This window comes from Chiloscyllium plagiosum, unplaced genomic scaffold (genome assembly GCF_037043375.1).
Source record: "Chiloscyllium plagiosum isolate Xiang-an unplaced genomic scaffold, Cpla_swu_hap1 HiC_scaffold_53X, whole genome shotgun sequence".
Lineage (NCBI taxonomy): Eukaryota > Metazoa > Chordata > Chondrichthyes > Orectolobiformes > Hemiscylliidae > Chiloscyllium > Chiloscyllium plagiosum.
Window position 1 is genome coordinate 14,925,539 of NW_028270191.1, and position 17,379 is coordinate 14,942,917.

General features: G+C 42.7%; 1 protein-coding gene across 2 annotated transcripts in view; it reads right to left on the reverse strand.

The window, feature by feature from the left end:
* cers5 (ceramide synthase 5) overlaps positions 1 to 17,379 on the reverse strand; it is a 109,992-nt gene that overhangs the window by 18,099 nt on the left and 74,514 nt on the right. For both annotated transcript variants that reach the window (XM_043682000.2, XM_043681999.2), the window contains exon 8: positions 14,584 to 14,690. In XM_043682000.2, the coding sequence (XP_043537935.1) occupies positions 14,584 to 14,690 (107 nt within the window). The remainder of the gene's footprint in view (positions 1 to 14,583; positions 14,691 to 17,379) is intronic.

Consider the following 17,379-nt stretch of genomic DNA (forward strand, 5'->3'; position numbering starts at 1 on the left):
TGAAATGCAACCCTCCATCACCATCCTCTCTTCTACCTTCGAGCCAGTTCTGTATCCAAATGGCTAGTTCTCCCTGTATTCCATCTGATCTAACCTTGCTAACCAGTCTACTATGAGGAACCTTGCTGAATACCTTATTGAAGTCCATATAGGTCATGTCCACCACACTGCCCTCAAACCTCTGTTTGTTCTTCAAAACAAAAACCAATCACATTTGTGAGACATGATTTCCCACGCACAAAGCCATGCTGATTATCCCTAATCTGTCCTTGCCTTTCCAAATCCAGGTAAATCCCATCCTTGTGGCTTCCCTCCAACAACTTGCCCATCACCGACGTCAGGCTCACTGGTCTATAGTTCCCTGGCTTGTCCTTACCACCTTTCTTAGACAGTGGCACCGCATTAGCCAACCTGCAGTCTTCCAGCACCTTACCTGTGACTATCAACGATGCAAGGAGCCCAAAAATCACTTCTCTAGCTTCCCAGAGTTCTAGGGTACACCTGATCAGGTCCTGGGGTTTTATCCATCTTTATGCGTTTTAAGCCATCCAGCACCACCTCCTATGTAATACTGACATTTTTCAAGATATCTCTATTTATTTCCCCATGTTCTTTACCTTCTATATCATTCTCAGTGAATACCGATGCAAAATACTCATTTAGTATCTCTCCCATCTCCTGCGGTTCCAACATAAATGGCCTTGCTGATCTTTGAGGGGCCCTATTCTATCCCTAGTTACCCTTTTGTCCTTAATGTATTTGTAAAAACTCTTTGGATTCTCCTTAACCCTTTTTGCCAAAGCTATCTCATGTCACCTTTTTGTCCTCCTGATTTCCCTCTTAAATATACTCCTACCGCCTTAAGGATTCATTCGATCTCTGCTGTCTATACCTGACATACGATTCCTTCTTTTTCTTGACTAAAGACTCAGTTTCTCTAGTGATCCAGCATTCCCTACACCTACTAGCCTTGCCTTTCACTGTAACAGGGACGTACTGTCTCTGAACTCTTACTTTTGAAGGCTTCCGATTTTCCAGCTGCCCCTTTCCCTAAAAAAAAACCCACCCCCAGTCAATTATTGAATGCTCTTGCCTAATACCGTCAAAATTGGCCTTTCTCTAATTTAGAACTTCAACTTTTTGATCAGTTCAATCCTTTTTCATATAATATTTTAAAACTGGCCCCTCACTGACACCTCAGTTACTAAGGTCCGGTCTTATTTTCCAAGAGTAGGTCAAGTTTTGCAACTTTTTTAGTAGGTACATTCACATACTGAAACAAAATTTTCTTGTACACAGTAAATTCCTCTCCATCCAAGCTCTTAACACTACAGCAGTCCCAGACTATGTTTGGAAAGTTAAAATCCCCTACCATAACCACCCTATTATTCTTACAGATAATGGAGATCTCCTAACAAACTTGTTTCTCAATTTCCTGATGACTATTGAGGAATCTATAGTACAATGCCCAATATCCCTTGCTCAGTCCTACCCAAATAACTTCCACGGACATATCCCCTGGAATATCCTCCCCAAGTACAGCCGTAATGCTATCCCACAAACTTAAAAGACCCAGTACAACCCAAGGATAAAACCAACGTCATCTACAAAATTCCATGCAAAGACTGCCACAAATACTACGTAGGACAAACAGGAAGAAAGTTAGCCACCAGGATACACGAAACCAGCTAGCCACAAAAAGACACGACCCTCTCTCCCTCGTAGCTCTACACACGGATGAAAACCACCACCAATTCGACTGGGACAACACATCTATCCTGGGACAGGCTAAGCAAAGACATGCCAGAGAATTCCTAGAGGCCTGGCACTCCAACCACAACGCCATAAACAAACACAGATATAGATACCATCAACCCCCTCAGAAAACGAACAGGAAATGACATCATCACAAACCCCAGGAACCCCATCCAGGACAAACATAAATAGAAAGCAGGAGACAACAGCTTCGCTTCACTTTGAGGTCGCCACTAATGATGATACCTAGCCAGGTAATGAAACGTCTGGACATCAAACCTACACCTCAGCGAGCAAAGCTACACCCTATACACACTAATAAATTTGTCAAACACAATGTCCTTTTCATGAAACTATGCAGACTCTGCTTGATTAGATTATGGTTTTCCAACTGTGCTATTACCTCTTTAATAATTGATTCCAAGACTTTTCCAACAAACAAGGATTCTGGCTAATCCAAGATGGAGGATAGGAAAAAAATTATGAGAGTTGCTCCTTTTTTGAGGTATTTTCAGCATTGGAGCTCATTCCCTTGAATTCGAAGAACAGTAATTACAGTTTTATAAGCTGTTACATGGTTTTGAAACTTTGGAAAAGAAAATATCAAAAACAATGGCACTTTAAAAAAGGAGGAAGACAGACAAGGCAGTGACCATGTGGGAAGTGAAACAGGCAGAGAAGTAAATCTGCATAGCTGTCTGACGCAGTGAACCTGCACAGCTGACTGCCTCTGCTGTTAAAAATCACGATAGGGTGAATATCCAAGTCTTTTTCTAGGGGCTTTTTCCACATAGAGTGGCACGTGTACGGAAATGAACTGCCAGAGGAAGTGATGGAGGCTGGTACAATTACAACATTTGAAAGGTATCTAGATGGGTACATGAATGAGAAGGGTTTAAGAGGGATATGGGCCAAATGCTGGCAAGTAGGACTAAATTAATGTAGGATATCTGGTCAGCATGGACAATTTGGACTGAAGAGTTTGTTTCCATGCTGTCTGATTCTATGACTCTAATAGACATTAGGCTAATCAGTCTATAGTTAACTGCTTTTTGCCTCCCTCTTTTGGAATAGGGGTGTCACATTAGCAGTTTTCCAATCCTCTGGTACATCTTCAGAATCCAAGAACTTTTGGAAAATTACAATCAATGCATCCACTTCCCTATAGCTATAGATCTTTTAGGATCCTAGGATGAAAGACATCAGGGCCACAGGGCTTCTGTTTTTAACCCCATTAGTTTGTCAAATACTACTTCTCTGGGATGTTTGAAGTATCCTCCACCATAAAAACTGATACAACATAATCTGTTCAACTGCCATTTCCTTGTTCCCCATTACTATCCCCCCAGATTTATTATCTAAGGCGCCTATATTCACTTTGACCTTTATGTCTTTAGTTAAAGCAGCTCTTATTGTCAGTTTTTATATTCCTCACTAGTCTGCCCTTGTAGTTTGTTTTCTGTCTTTATTATCTTTTGCCTCCTTGCATACTTTGTTCTCCCCTAACTTGATACTCTCCTCCTTCTCTCTGGTTGATCATGGTTAGTTTATCCCCCTCTCAGAATCTTTACTCCTTACTGGGATGTATTTTTGCTGAGAATCATGAATTACCTCCATAAAATGTCTGCCACTGCTTGTTTACTGTCATTCCAGCTAATCTATCTGCCCAGTCTACTTTAGCTAACTCTACTCTCATTTCATTGTAACTCCCTTTATTTAAGTTAAACACAGTTGTTTCTAAGCCAAGTTTTCACTGTTAGACTGAATACGATGGGTTGACTGTGCCACTGGTTGCAATGCTGCAATCTGTGGGGCTGGAAGAGATGAAGCAGGCAAGGCCATAGGAAGGATTTTAAAGCAAGGATGGAAATTAAATAATGATGCATTGCTTAAATGAATGAGGGGTAATGAGGAGGAGATTGAAGTTGTCCATTTATGACTAGAGGATCTACAAAAACATTCTTCAGAGCACTGATAAAACAGGTTTAGTCCAACAGGTTTATTTGAAATCACAAGCTTTCAGAGTGCTGCCCCTTTGTCCACCTGAAGGAGCAGCACTCTGACAGCTTATGATTTCAAATAAACCTGTTGGACTATAATCTGGCGTCATGTGATTTCTGATCCAGTCCAACACCACATCATTAATAAAATAAACATTGAAAGTCTTTTCTAAAATACAAACAAAATGCCTGGCAAAAATCATTTCCTTTAAAGGACCAAGATTTTGTGTAAGGTGGACACTTTCCACTTTGCAAAGCTGGATCTTTTTCAGAAATAAAAAAGACATCAAGAGACATTTACAAACAATAACTCAGTGCTGTCAAATTACAATGCACCCAAATCCTATCGCGAAACTTAAACAAGCCATCACAACTACAACAATTTTTCAGAAAATAACTTTTAAAACAAAAAACAAAACCAGGTGAGGATTTTATTTTTTTCCATTTCACAACTGCAATCAAATTTCTGCTAAAGCTGCCATGTGGCTGAAATAGTGGTGGTTCTGGAAGGAATCAGGTAATTCACCTGCCTTTTACCTCAACTCCTGTGAAACCAAATGCTGCCTTGAAGAAAGCGTGGTGGCATGCTACCAGAGGTGGGGAAAGGTGTAAGTTCAAAGCTGCGGGTTCAAAGCTGCATTCTCTACACTTCAAGCTCCTCCTCGTTACCTCTCATTCATCCATGCACGATCAAGTGTTATGTCAGGATAACATGCATTTTTTGCATAGGAGAAACTTTTAGCTTGAACTGGTGAATAAATGATCCAGAGAGAAAGTGAGAGCAGCAGATGCTGGAGATCAGAGCTGAAAATGTGTTGCTGGAAAAGCGCAAAAGTCAGGCAGCATCCAAGGAACAGGAGAGTCGACGTTTCGGGCATAAGCCCTTCTTCAGGAACTGGTGAATGAATGATCCAGAGACTAATGACCCAGACTCTTTCTCCTGCCTTCTCCCTTTTTACTGGCACGGAATAAGTCTGTCATTGTTTGGATGACATATAAATGGCCATTTCCTTCCTTGTCTGGATCGTTAGTGTGAACAAATGCAAGCAGGTCAGAGTTATTTTTGTAAACACAAAACAATGCCTGTGGGAACAGTCTTCTGTCACCCACACCAATGAACTATTAAACTACACGATCCAAGGCCTGCCTACTTGTGGGTAGATAGGTGGATATATGCCAATGTGCAGCCTCAAACTCAGAAGCAAGTTCCAAGTTCTGAATCATTCATGATAACTTCAAAGCAAACATCACGTTAATGTTTGCAGATTTCTCACTAAATCTTTGCTACTGTTTGCAATGCTGCAATCTGTGGGGCTGGAAGAAATGAAGCAGGCAAGACCACTGGAAGGATTTTAAAACAAGGATGGAATTAAACAAAGATGCATTGCTTAATGAGGAATCAATGCATGTCAGCAATTAAGTTAGGATAAGCAGAATTTGGCAGGGTATCAAGTTCAGAGATGGCAAGTTAGCTAGCTGCATGCCGGAATCAAGTCTGCAAAGTAACAAAGGCTATCATGGTTATCCACTATTATGGCTTCGACATTTGAAAAAGTCTGCTAACAGTCACTCATTTGGCTCGCTTTGACTGGTGAGCATTTACAGGCTATTCAACCTGGGAAGGGACATTTGAGGAAGAGGCTGGTGTGCCCAGAATTCACCTAGACACTCCTCCTGTATTGGATTTCACCAGAAAAGAAGGTTTACAAGCACCTTGTTATGAGGCAGCAACAAAGCTCAGAAGAAGGAATTCACATGATTAAACAAGAGTTTGTTGCTATCTTGCAATAACAATTAACATTTGCTTTCTCTTGGCTACAGTTTAGACAGCTATTTGTAGGTCAATCTTCTTTGATACCATACGTAGCATATAAACCGGAGAGAGAGAGAGAGAGAGGGAGAGAGGCTGAGTAATTTTTAAAAAAACGTTTCTTAGACACTGAATGAATCAAGGGATTGGATGGGAAAGTGGAATCAGTCAATGTCACAGGTGACTGTAATCTCATTTAAAGGCACAGTAGGCTGGAGGGGCCTACCTGTGCTCCTATTTTTTTTATTATGTAAAGATGTACAGAACACCTTGGAAAGAGATTTTCTGAATTCCACATTTTTCCTTTGATGTGCTTCATCTTATCATACACACCCCTACTATACCTACACTGCATTAAAAGCATCAAGTGATGTTATTAGCACACAATGTTTCTTCTTCATATAAAAGAAATCATTGCATATTTTAATGACTTTTTTTTTTAAAAGACAAATGGTTTCTAGTTCACACTGATATTATTTACCATCTAGGATGTACAATGTGCAGCTGCTCATATCGGTAATTCTGTACCCAGTTATTCAAGAGGACTGCTGTTGTGTGCAGCAGGTACAAGCTGCAATTCTGTCAAGAATTCTGCAATAAAGCTGATTTTCAAGAGCCACTGGGGAATCTTGAGAGGAAACTGCCTCAAAGTTGGTTAACAGTAACAATCAGCCAGTGAAGACATTTGTAGCAGTTTGTCTAATATAGACGTTTTTGGAGGCAGTCAGGAGAACATTGGAACACTTGATTCTGAAAGTAGCAATGATATGGATGAGGGTTTCAGCAGCAGATGTGCTAAGGCAAGGGTAGAGATGGGCAATGTGACAGGAGGTGGAAGTAGGTGGTCAGAGAGGATAAAGGGGTGAAAGCTCAGCTCCAGGTTAAATTCAGCAGCTAGAGTGTGAACAGTCAGATTCAGCCTCAGACTGTGGGCTATAGAATCACAAAATATCTGTCAATTCCCGGAATCCAACTATACAACTAAGGACAGTGGCTCTCCACAGTTGGAGAATCTGATTTGTTCACTCCAAATCTGGATCACTGGCCACACAGATCGATTATCAACCAGTAAATCCTCTATTATACCTATGGCAGCAGTAAGTAAGTGTGGGAGAGTCCCCTGACTAGCTGTGCCTGATGTGAAATGGTGTACCTCACGCTATAACCTCCTGTGACAGGCTAGTGAGCTGTTCCAGGAAGAACCAACAGATGCTTTGCCTGCCTTTTGCCTCTCTGGGTATAGAAGGGGCAAAAAAAAGATTTTAAAAAGTTGTGAGAAACAGCTCACATTATGCTTTCCCATCATAATACAACATCAGATTTGGTTGCCACCTCAATGTTTTAACAGACAACTGAAACATTGGGAAATATTCCATGGTCCTGGTTTCAAACTTAATTCTACATTTTCCCAGAAAGCCTCAATGTTTCTTTGCAGTATCTCGCGACTTGGAGTAAGAATAAATGCTGTCAAAAACTTGTCACTCTATAAAATAGCTGTCATCATTGCGGTGCTCGTCCCACACTTATCACAACACAATGGCACTTGAACCTCAACCAGAAGGATAATACACTAAATAGGAGGTGGTCATTCAGCCTCTTTAGCCTGCTCTGCTATTCAAGAAGATCAAAGCAGACCATCAACTGTGACCTCACCTTCTCCACACGGTCTCTTGGATTACTGTGGGTGGGGGAAATCAGCTCAGGCAATGCTCAATGTCTGAGTAATAAAACAAAACGCTACCTTCCATGCATTTAAAAATGGATCCCTAGTGCAACAGTTCAATTAACTGTTGATACTAGATTAAAAAAAACAACAAATTTACAAGAGATTATGAATCTGTGGAATTCACTACCCTCAGAATTTGGTGGATACTGCAACACTGAATACAATGGAGGTGAAGCGAGAGAGAGCAAGAGCGAGCGAGCAAGATTCTTCATTTGTAATGGATTGAAGGGCTAGGAGGAGCAGGCAAAAAAGTGGAGTTGATGCCAAAATGCGATCAGCCAGAATCATTAAGTGGTGGAGCAGCCTGGACGGCTGAATTATTGACTCTTGCTCCTATTCCTTATATTTGTAATATTTAATTCACAATTTTTTGGAGAGTAAAGTGCAACAATTTAGGCTGCTAAGAGCTACAAGTTAGAAATGTACGCATCTGTGTTGAATTGGGGATTGTGGGTTTGCCATCAATATATTCCACATTACCCTGGTTGTGAAGACTATAAGAAATCGCAAGAGGAGTAGGCACGGTGGCTCAGTGGTCAGCATTGCTGCCTCACAGCACCAGGGACCCAGGTTCGATTCCAGCCTTGGGCAACTGTGTGTGGAGTTTGCACATTCTCCCTGTGCTCCGGTATCCTCCCACAGTCCAAAGATGTGCAGGTCAGGTGAATTGGCCATGCTAAATTACCCGTAGTGTTAGGTGCATTAGTCAGAGGGAAATGGTTCTGGGTGGGTTATTCTCCGGAGGGTCGGTGTGGACTTGTTGGGCCAAAGGGCCTGTTTCCATGCTGTAGGGAGTCTACTCTTAAATTCAGCCACTGGAGACTGCTCCACATTCAATTTTGTGGCTGTGGCTCTGGTTGCTACTGTCAGAAGTCGTTCTGATAAAAGAGATGCATTCTGAAATAGTTTAAAATTACCAAACTGCTTTTCATTTTGTAATTCAAAGATGTTTGACACTGTTTGAGCAGAATGAAGGATTGAACATCAAATACCACTCATCGAATGCTCCTTCCATCAAACTGATCCCTACTCATTCCTGGCAAGGTAATAATAGGAAACTCAAATGGCAGAAGCGCTAAACCAGTATTTTGTCTCAGATTTCACAGTGGATAATAATAATTTTTTCCCTAAAACTGCAGCTACTACAGAGGAACTTGGTGGAATTACTACAACTAGGGAGAAGGTATGAATTAAACTGATGGGATTACAGACTGATAAGCCCTCGGGGCCTAAAGGCTTACACCCTAGCGTTTTAAAAGGAGGTGGTAGCAGAGATAGTGGATACATTAGTTACGATTTTCCAAAATTCCCTGAATTCTGGAAAGATGCCAATGGATTGGAAACATACTAATATGACAACCCCATTCAAAAAAGGAGACGCGTAAAAAATGAGAAGCTATAGACCAGTTAGTTTGACCTCTGTAGTGGGAAATTGCTTCATGGTGGGGAGTCCAGAACTAGAGGGCATAGGTTTAAGGTGAGGTGTGAAAGATTTAAAAGGGACCCAACTTTTTCACAGAGGGTGGTGTGTGTATGGAATGAGTTGCCAGAGGAAGTGGTGAACGTTGGTACAATTGCAACATTTAAAAGGCATCTGGATGGGTATATGAATTAAGAAGGGTTTGGAGGGATATAGGCCAAGTGCTGGCAAATGGGACTAGATTTATTTAGGATATCTGGGTCAGCACAGACAAGTTGGACCGAAGGATCTGTTTCCATGCTATATAGCTCTATGACTCTATAAGGAGGAGATAACTGAACATTTGGAAAAACCAAGCCCAATTTACTAGTGTCAGCATGGTTTTATTAAGAGCAAGTCATGCTCGATAAACTTGAGAATGTCACTAGCAAGGTAGATAATGGGGATCTGGTGGATGTGGTATTATCAAGACTTCCAGAAGGCATCTGAAAAGGTGTCACAAAGACTGATCCAAAAGGTTAGATCTCAGGGGACGAAGGGTAGATGGATATCCTGTGGCTTGGACGCAGGATTGGCCGACAGAAAGCAGGATAGATAGGTCCTTTTCTGATTGGTGAACTGTAACAAGTGAGTTACTGCAAGGGTTCGGATCTTGGGCATCATTTATAGAGATTGTAAATAGTTGATCTGCAAGCAGAGAAAGAGTGTAACATTGCAAAATTCGTGGAAGATACCAAAATCGGTGGGAAAGCAGGCAGTGATGAGATTAAGAATTTACAAATGGATATTGATAGGCTTGGAAAATGGTCCAGAATCCAGCAGGTGGAGTTTCATGTGGATAAGTGAGAGGTTGTCTATTTTGGCCAGAAAAATAAAAGGACAAATTATTATTTAAATGGGCAGCAGATTTAAAGTGCATCAGTGCAGAGGGATCTGGGTGTCTTTGTGCTTGAATTACAGAAAATGGGTATGCAGGTGCAGCATGTAACAAGAAAGGCAAATGGAATCCTGGCATTTATTGCAAATGACTGGATTATAAAAGTAAAGAATTGTCATTACAATTATGTAAAGCATTGATGAAACCACACCAGAAATATTGTGTCCAGTTAAAAAGAACAAAGTAAATTACAGCACAGGAACAGGCCCTTCAGTCCTCCAGCCCTCAAAGCCTACGTTGATCCAGATTCTCTATCTAAACCTATCACCTATTTTCTAAGGATCTGTATCCCTCTGCTGCCTGCCCAATCATGTATCTGTCTAGATACATCTTAAATTATGCTATCGTGCCCACCTCTACTAGCAATACGTTCCAGGCACCCACTGCCCTCTGCTTAAAGAACTTTCCACGCATATCTCCCTTAAACTTTTCCCCTCTTCGTGGCCATTTTAGTTAGAAAGAATCACCCATTTAAGTTACTAGAGTGCATTAAAGACATAGGAGATTTGTAATCCTTACAGCTTTGATACATGGGAAAGAATACGGGATCTTAAATGTTTGCTGTCCCCGGCCCACCCCCTTAAATTTTTGTCAGATGCACTTTCTAGACTGGTTAACTTGCATCTCAACATATCATCATAGGAGGGGATTTCAACTGTCTCACAGACCCTACAGATTGCCAGCTTGCCCAAAGGCCTGCCAATGTCTTCTTTGCAATCCAAACAATGAAGGGATTTGTGTGCTGAATTGGGATTGGTAGAAGTTTGCAAACAGCTTCCCCCCACTGGCAGGGACTTCACGTTCTTTTCGAACCCACATAAAATGCCATACCAGGATTGATCTTTTTCTGACCCCCGCAGCACATCTGGGCTCGTTGGCATCGTGCACAACTGGCAATATCACTATTTCCGATCATGCCCAGTGTATTTATGACCATGCCCCAGTCTATTTAATGGTTAAGAGTAAGGATACTGTGGTAGGCTCGAGGCATTGGCGACTGGACCCCTTCATCCTTAAAGACAGCAAGTTTATTGAATTCTTTCCTACTGAGTTCAGGGCTTTCTTAGATATTAATTCAGGCTCAGCCAGTAGCCCATCCATTCTTTGGGAAACAGCTAAAGACTATGCTGGGGGTTGGTTATTTCCTATTCAGCCAATAAGCAGCAGATGGGTGAGCAGCAACACTTGCTCAAGACGAGTCTGAAAGTAGCTGAAAAGACATACTTTGACAAGCCCTTGCTGGTTAAACTGCAGAGGATCACAGCGCTTGGGTCTACGTTGAACTCCATGCTCACATGGACAGCCAATAGGGGAGTTTACATTTGCAGGTCAAAGGCTGGTTTGAGCACAGGGATAAGCTGGACAAGTACCTAGCGTACCCTGCCAGGAAAAAGAGTGCAGGTCAGGTGAATTGGCCATGCTAAATTGCCCGTAGTGTTAGGTAAGGGGTAAATGTTAGGGGTATGGGTGGGTTGCGCTTCGGTGGGGTAGTCATGGAGCACATCCCCTTGGAATTTGACGAGTATGGTGCACCATAAAACAGAATTTCTTTCGAATGTGGCTTCCTCTTTGGACCATCTGGTACAGATTTGTCCACCATACTAAGAGAAGCTTTTATATAGCCATGGCAATTCTATGCAATGAATTGTTTGGTTTTGTATTTGTTGTAATATTCAAAAAAAAAAATTCCTTTTTTAAAAAAGACATATTTAAAAAACTTTTCCCCTCTCACCTTGATCCCATGACCCCAATTATTTCATAGAATAGAATCCCTACAGTGTGGAAACAGGCCCTTCGGACCAACGAGTCTACAGCAGCCCTCTGAAGAGTATCCCACCCAAATCCATTCCCCACCCTATTACTCTACATTTACCCTAACTACCACATTCCTGAACACTATGGGGAAAATTTAGCACGACCAATTCACCTGACCTGCACATCTTTGGATTGTGGGAGGAAACCCACGCAGACATTGGGAGAATGTGCAAACTCCACACAGACAGACAATCACCTGAGGCTGGAATTGAACCAGGGTCCCCTGGAGCTGTGAAGCAGCAAGTGCTAACGACTGAGTCACCATGCCACCCCCATAATAGAGTCCTCCGCTCTGCAGAGGAGGGGAGAAAAAGCTTCTTGCTATCCACCCTGTCAATAGCTGTCAGTTTTGTAAACCTCAATCAAGTCTCCCCTCAACCTGTCTTTCTAATGAAAGTTATCCTAATCTACTCAACCTCTCTTCATAGCTAGCGCCCTCCATACCAGGCAACATCCTAATTAACCTCCTCTGCACCCTCCCCAAAGCATCCGCATCCATTAGGTAATGTGGTGACCAGCACTGTACAATTGTCACATGACCTGCCAACTCTTGTACTCAATACCCTGTCCAATGAAGGAAAGCACACCACATGCCTTTTGACCACTCTATTGACCTGCATTGCCACCTTCAGGGTACAACGGACCCGAACACCCAGATCTCTCTGTACATCAATTTTCCTCAGGGCTTTTCTAATTACTGTATAGTTTGCTCTTGAATTGGATTCTCCAAAATGTATCATCTCGCATTTGCCAGAATTGAACTCCCATCTGCCATATCTCTGCCCAACTCTCCAATCTATCTATATTCTGCTGCATTCTCTGACAGTCCCTTTCACTATCTGCTACTCCAAAAATCTTAGTGTCATCTGCAAACTTGTTAATCAGACCACCTATACCTTCCTCCACATCACTTGTATATATTACAAACAGTGGTCCCAGCACAGATCCTTGTGGAACACAATTGGTCACAGTTCTCCATTTTGAACTGATTTCCTTACTTGGAGGAGGATGTGGTGGCACTGGGGGCAGCTCAGAGATGGTTCACCAGGTTGATTCCAAGGATGAAAGGGTTGTTGTACAAGGAGCAGTTGAATAGCCTGGACTTCTACTCGCTGGAGTTCAGAAAAATGAGGTGCGGGGGGGCAGGGGGAATCTGATTGAGGTATTTAAAATGCTAAAGAGGATTGATAAGGCAGACAATGAACAGATGTTGCTCCTTGCTGGGCAGTCTCAAACAAGGAGACAGAGGAGGTAGGTTCAAAATTTGAGATGTGGAGAAACTACTACTCTCAGAGGGTTGTGAATTTGTGGAGCTCACTGCCCCAAAGTGCAGTGGAGGCAGAATCCATCAACCGATTCAAGAAGTAGATGAGATTACTTAGTGTGGAAACAGGCCCTTCGGCCCAACAAGTCCACACCACCCCACCGAAGCGCAACCCACCCATACCCCTAACATTTACCCCTTACCTAACACTACGGGCAATTTAGCATGGCCAATTCACCTGACCTGCACATCTTTGGACTGTGGGAGGAAACCGGAGCACCCGGAGGAAACCCACACAGACATGGGGAGAACATGCAAACTCCACACAGTCAGTCGCCCGATGCGGGAATTGAACCCGGGTCTCTGGCGCAGTGAGGCAGCAGTGCTAACCACTGTGCCACCATGCCGCCCATGTCGATAAGTTTCTGATGAAGAGCAGGATAAAGGGCTATGGGGAGCAGGTAGGAAAGTGGAGTCGAGACCAGGTTGAGATCAGTCACGATCATGTGAAATGGCTGAATTACCTTCTCCTACTCCTAATTCATATGTTCCTTAGGACTTATGTCAATTATAATCAACTCAGGAGTGGAGGTGCTGATGTTGTGAGACTTATTTTCTCTTGAGAGGGGAGTGCTGCTGCAAAATAACTGCAGTAATTATGAAGATTCACTTCAAAATCAAAAGAAAGATTTGCTCCTGTCTCTTTGCTCCCTTGTTTTATCAAGGATTAGAGCCTACCAAAATTCTTGAAGGTGAGGGGAAAAAGTGAAATTGCTTCCATGGTGGAGAGAAGGCCTTAGCATCATTCTCATTGCATCCCAAACATGTGAATAGAATAGCAAAGACTCTCGCCCACATGCCCCAACATCTTTAGTAGACTATTTCACAAGAGGAGTACATAGTTTAGGTATTCTCCACTCCTCCTCTTGCTGTGGTCCCAGGCAAAATGCTGTCTATGCAAAAACCTGAATGTGTTTTGGAAATCCAGGAATGTAAATATGTTGAAAATTTCCTGTCAGCTACCCATAAAGGAACACAGAACTGTTACGATGCAGGAGGCGACTATTCAGCCCACTGTGCCTGGCACTAGGTAAGTAAACTGGTGCAATCTCCTGCCTTTTCTCCACATCCCTGCGCACCATTGTGATTCAGGTAATCATTCAATGTTCTCTTGAATGCCTCAATTAAACCGGTTTCCACCACATTTTCAGGCCATGCATTCCATACCATCCACTAGGACAACACATCCATCCTAGGACAAGCCAAATAAAGACATGCACAAGAATTCGTAAAGCATGGCATTCCAACTGGAACTCTATCAACAAACACACCAAGTTAGACCCCATCTACCACCCACTGAGAAAAAGGAACAGGAAGTGACTTCACCACAGGAAATGACATCATCAACCCAAAGAAACCCAAACATAGAAGTAGAAAGCAGGAATTTTCAGCATTGCTTTGCCCGAGGCCCACTGAAGATGTTACCTAGTAGGATAACAAAACGTCTGGAAATGAACCTTCCAGCTCAGTGAGCAAACCTACATCCAAAACCTCAACCTCACCTACAAATCTTCTCAAAACTCGCTAATTCCATACCATAACTACTCATTGGGTGAAATTTTTTTTCACGCATCACCCTTGCTTAATTACTTTAAATGTATGCCCTCCCATTCACTTTTCTTTTATGAGCAGGACCAGATTTTGTCTATCCACTCTGTTCAGCCTGCTTGTGATTTTGAAAACACAAATTTACCAACATACAGCCTCAGCAACATCTTGCTTGCAAGTCAAGTGTAAAAGAGAAGAAAATCTCAAAGTCCCAATGCATTAAATAGCCAAATGTGGCTTTTACTCACCAGAACGGGTAAATGCCAAGCCTACTGGAGACGAAGACAAAACCAAATATCACAAATAATGAGTCACAAAGTCTTTGATACTTGGCATAATTTGCTAATTTAGCAGCCTGCAAGGGAAAACAGCAAAATAGGTATAAGCAAATAGAGCATGTGGAAAGAGATGTGAAATTAAGGCTCTCTTAGAAAACTTAAAATGAAAAATCAATCCAGTTTCTCCAACTGTTGAAAAACGTCACACTTGGTACACTAGCAATTAACATAAAACCTTAGATTGTAATAGAGCTCTGCATTAATTAACCCTCTGAACTCTATTTCATAAGAGCGTTGAAAAGTAGGATAACATAGGGGAGTAGAAGAGAGAATAGAGAGTGAAGCAATCTGCTTTAAATACCATTACAACCATAGAGTCAGATATGTATAGCATGGAAACAGACCCTTAGTCCAACTCGTGCATGTCAACCAGATGTCCTAACCCAATCTAGTCCCACCTACCAGCACCTGGCCCGTATCCCTCCAAACCTTTCCTATTCATATCTCCATCCAGATGCCTTTTACATGTTGACTGACACACACACACACACACACACGCACGCACGCAAGAGTTGCCCCTTAGGTCTCTTTTATATCATTCCCCTCTCACCATAAACCTATGCCCTCTAGTTCTGGACTCCCTGACCCCAGGGAAAAGACCTTGTCTATTTATCCTATCCATGCCCCTCATGATTTTATAAACTTCTACAAGGTCACCCCTCAGCCTCTGATGCTCTAGGGAAAACAGCCCAGCCTATTCAGCCTCTCCCTGTATTTAAAATCCTCCAACCCAGGCAACATCAATGTAAATCTTTCCTGAACCTTTTCAAGTTTCACAATATCCTTCCGACAGGAGGGAGGCCAGAATTGCACGCAATATTCCAAAAGTGACCTAACCAATGTCCTATACAGCCACATGACCACTACACCCAATGCTCTGTCCAATAACGAAAAGCATACCCAATGCCTTCTTCACTATCCTATCTGCCTGCGACTCCACCTTTCAAGGAGCTATGAACCTGCACTCCAAAGTCTCTTTATTCAGCAACACTCCCTAGGACCTTACCATTAAGTGTATAAGTCCTGCCCTGATTTGCTTCTCCAAAAAGCAGCACCTCGCATTTATCTAAATTAAACTCCATATGCCACTTCTCAGCCCATTGGCCCACCTGATAAAGATCCCGTTGTACTCTGCAGTAACCTCCTTCGCTGTCCACTACATCTCCAATTTTGGTGTCATCTGCAAACTTACGAACTATACCTCCTATGTTCACATCTAAATCATTTATATAAAATGACGAAAAGTACCACTGGTCACAGGCCTCCAGTCTGAAAAGCAACCCCCCACTACCACCCTCTACCTTTAAGCTAGTTCTGTTTCTAAATGGCTAGTTCTCCCTGTATTTCATGAAATCTAACCTTGCTAACCAGTCTCCCATGGGGAACCTGGTTGAACACCTTACTGAAGTCCATATAGATAATGTCCACTGTTTGGGAGAAGATTTGTAGCTCGGGTGCTCGTTGTCGTGGTTCTGTTCGCCGAGCTGGGAATTTGTGTTGCAAACGTTTCGTCCCCTGGCTAGGTATCATCATCAGCGCTTGGGAGCCTCCTGCGAAGCGCTTCGAGGACAAACAGGAAGACAGCTAACAATCCGCATACATGAACATCAACTAGCTACGAAACAACACGACCAGCTATCCTTAGTAGCCACACACGCAGACAACAAGCAACATGAATTCGACTGGGACAACACTACTATCATAGGGCAAGCCAGACAGAGAACAGACAGGGAATTCCTGAGGGGCATGGCATTCATCCACAAACTCCATCAACAAACACATCGACCTGGACCCAATATACCAAACACTACAGCGGACAGCTGAAACTGACAACCGGAAGCGGCAGGGACAGACCACTATAAACACCGGAGGAAACATCAAAGAAGCACTTCGCAGGAGGCTCCCAAGCACTGATGATGTTGCCTAGCCAGGGGACGAAACGTTTGCAACACAAATTCCCAGCTCGGCGAACAGAACCACAATAATGTCCACTGCTCTGCCCTCAACCCTCTTCATTACTTAAAAAAAAACTGATCAGTTCATGAGGCATGGTTTCCCACACACAAAGCCATGTTGACTATCCCTGATCAGTCCTTGCCTTTCCAAATACATGTACATCCTGACCCTCAGGATTCCCTCCAACTTCCCCAGCACCAATGTCAGGCTCACTGGTCTATAGTTCCCTGGCTTTTCCTTACCACCCTTCTTAAACAGCGGCACTACGTTAGCCAACCTCCAGTCTTCCAGCTATCGATGATACAAATATCTCGGCAAGGGGCCCAGCAATCACAGAATGCTAGGGTATACCTAATCAGGTCCTGGGGATTTATCCACTTATCGTTCAGGAGAGAGGCAGACAGAGAGAGGACGTAAGACAGAGCAAGCAAGAGTGACGAAAACATTTTATAATATGAAAAGGCACTATGTAAATGCAAGTACTTATCATTAATACTGAAAGTTGTAGTTTCTTTACTTTGGATTCTAACTAGGCACAACCTCTGGCTGAGTTTTCATCTCTGCGTAAAGAGCTGTGCCAGAGCAAGATTACCCTAAAGCAATCTGATTTCTGTTGGTAACTCAGCCAATAATGACAATCTTGGGAAGAATTCCAGTGCTTGCTGATGCGTGTGTTGTTTAACCTCCTGAGCTAATTTTTCTTTCACCATAGTATTGTTGAAGTTTGAAGTGCTGGAGAAAGAAGCATCC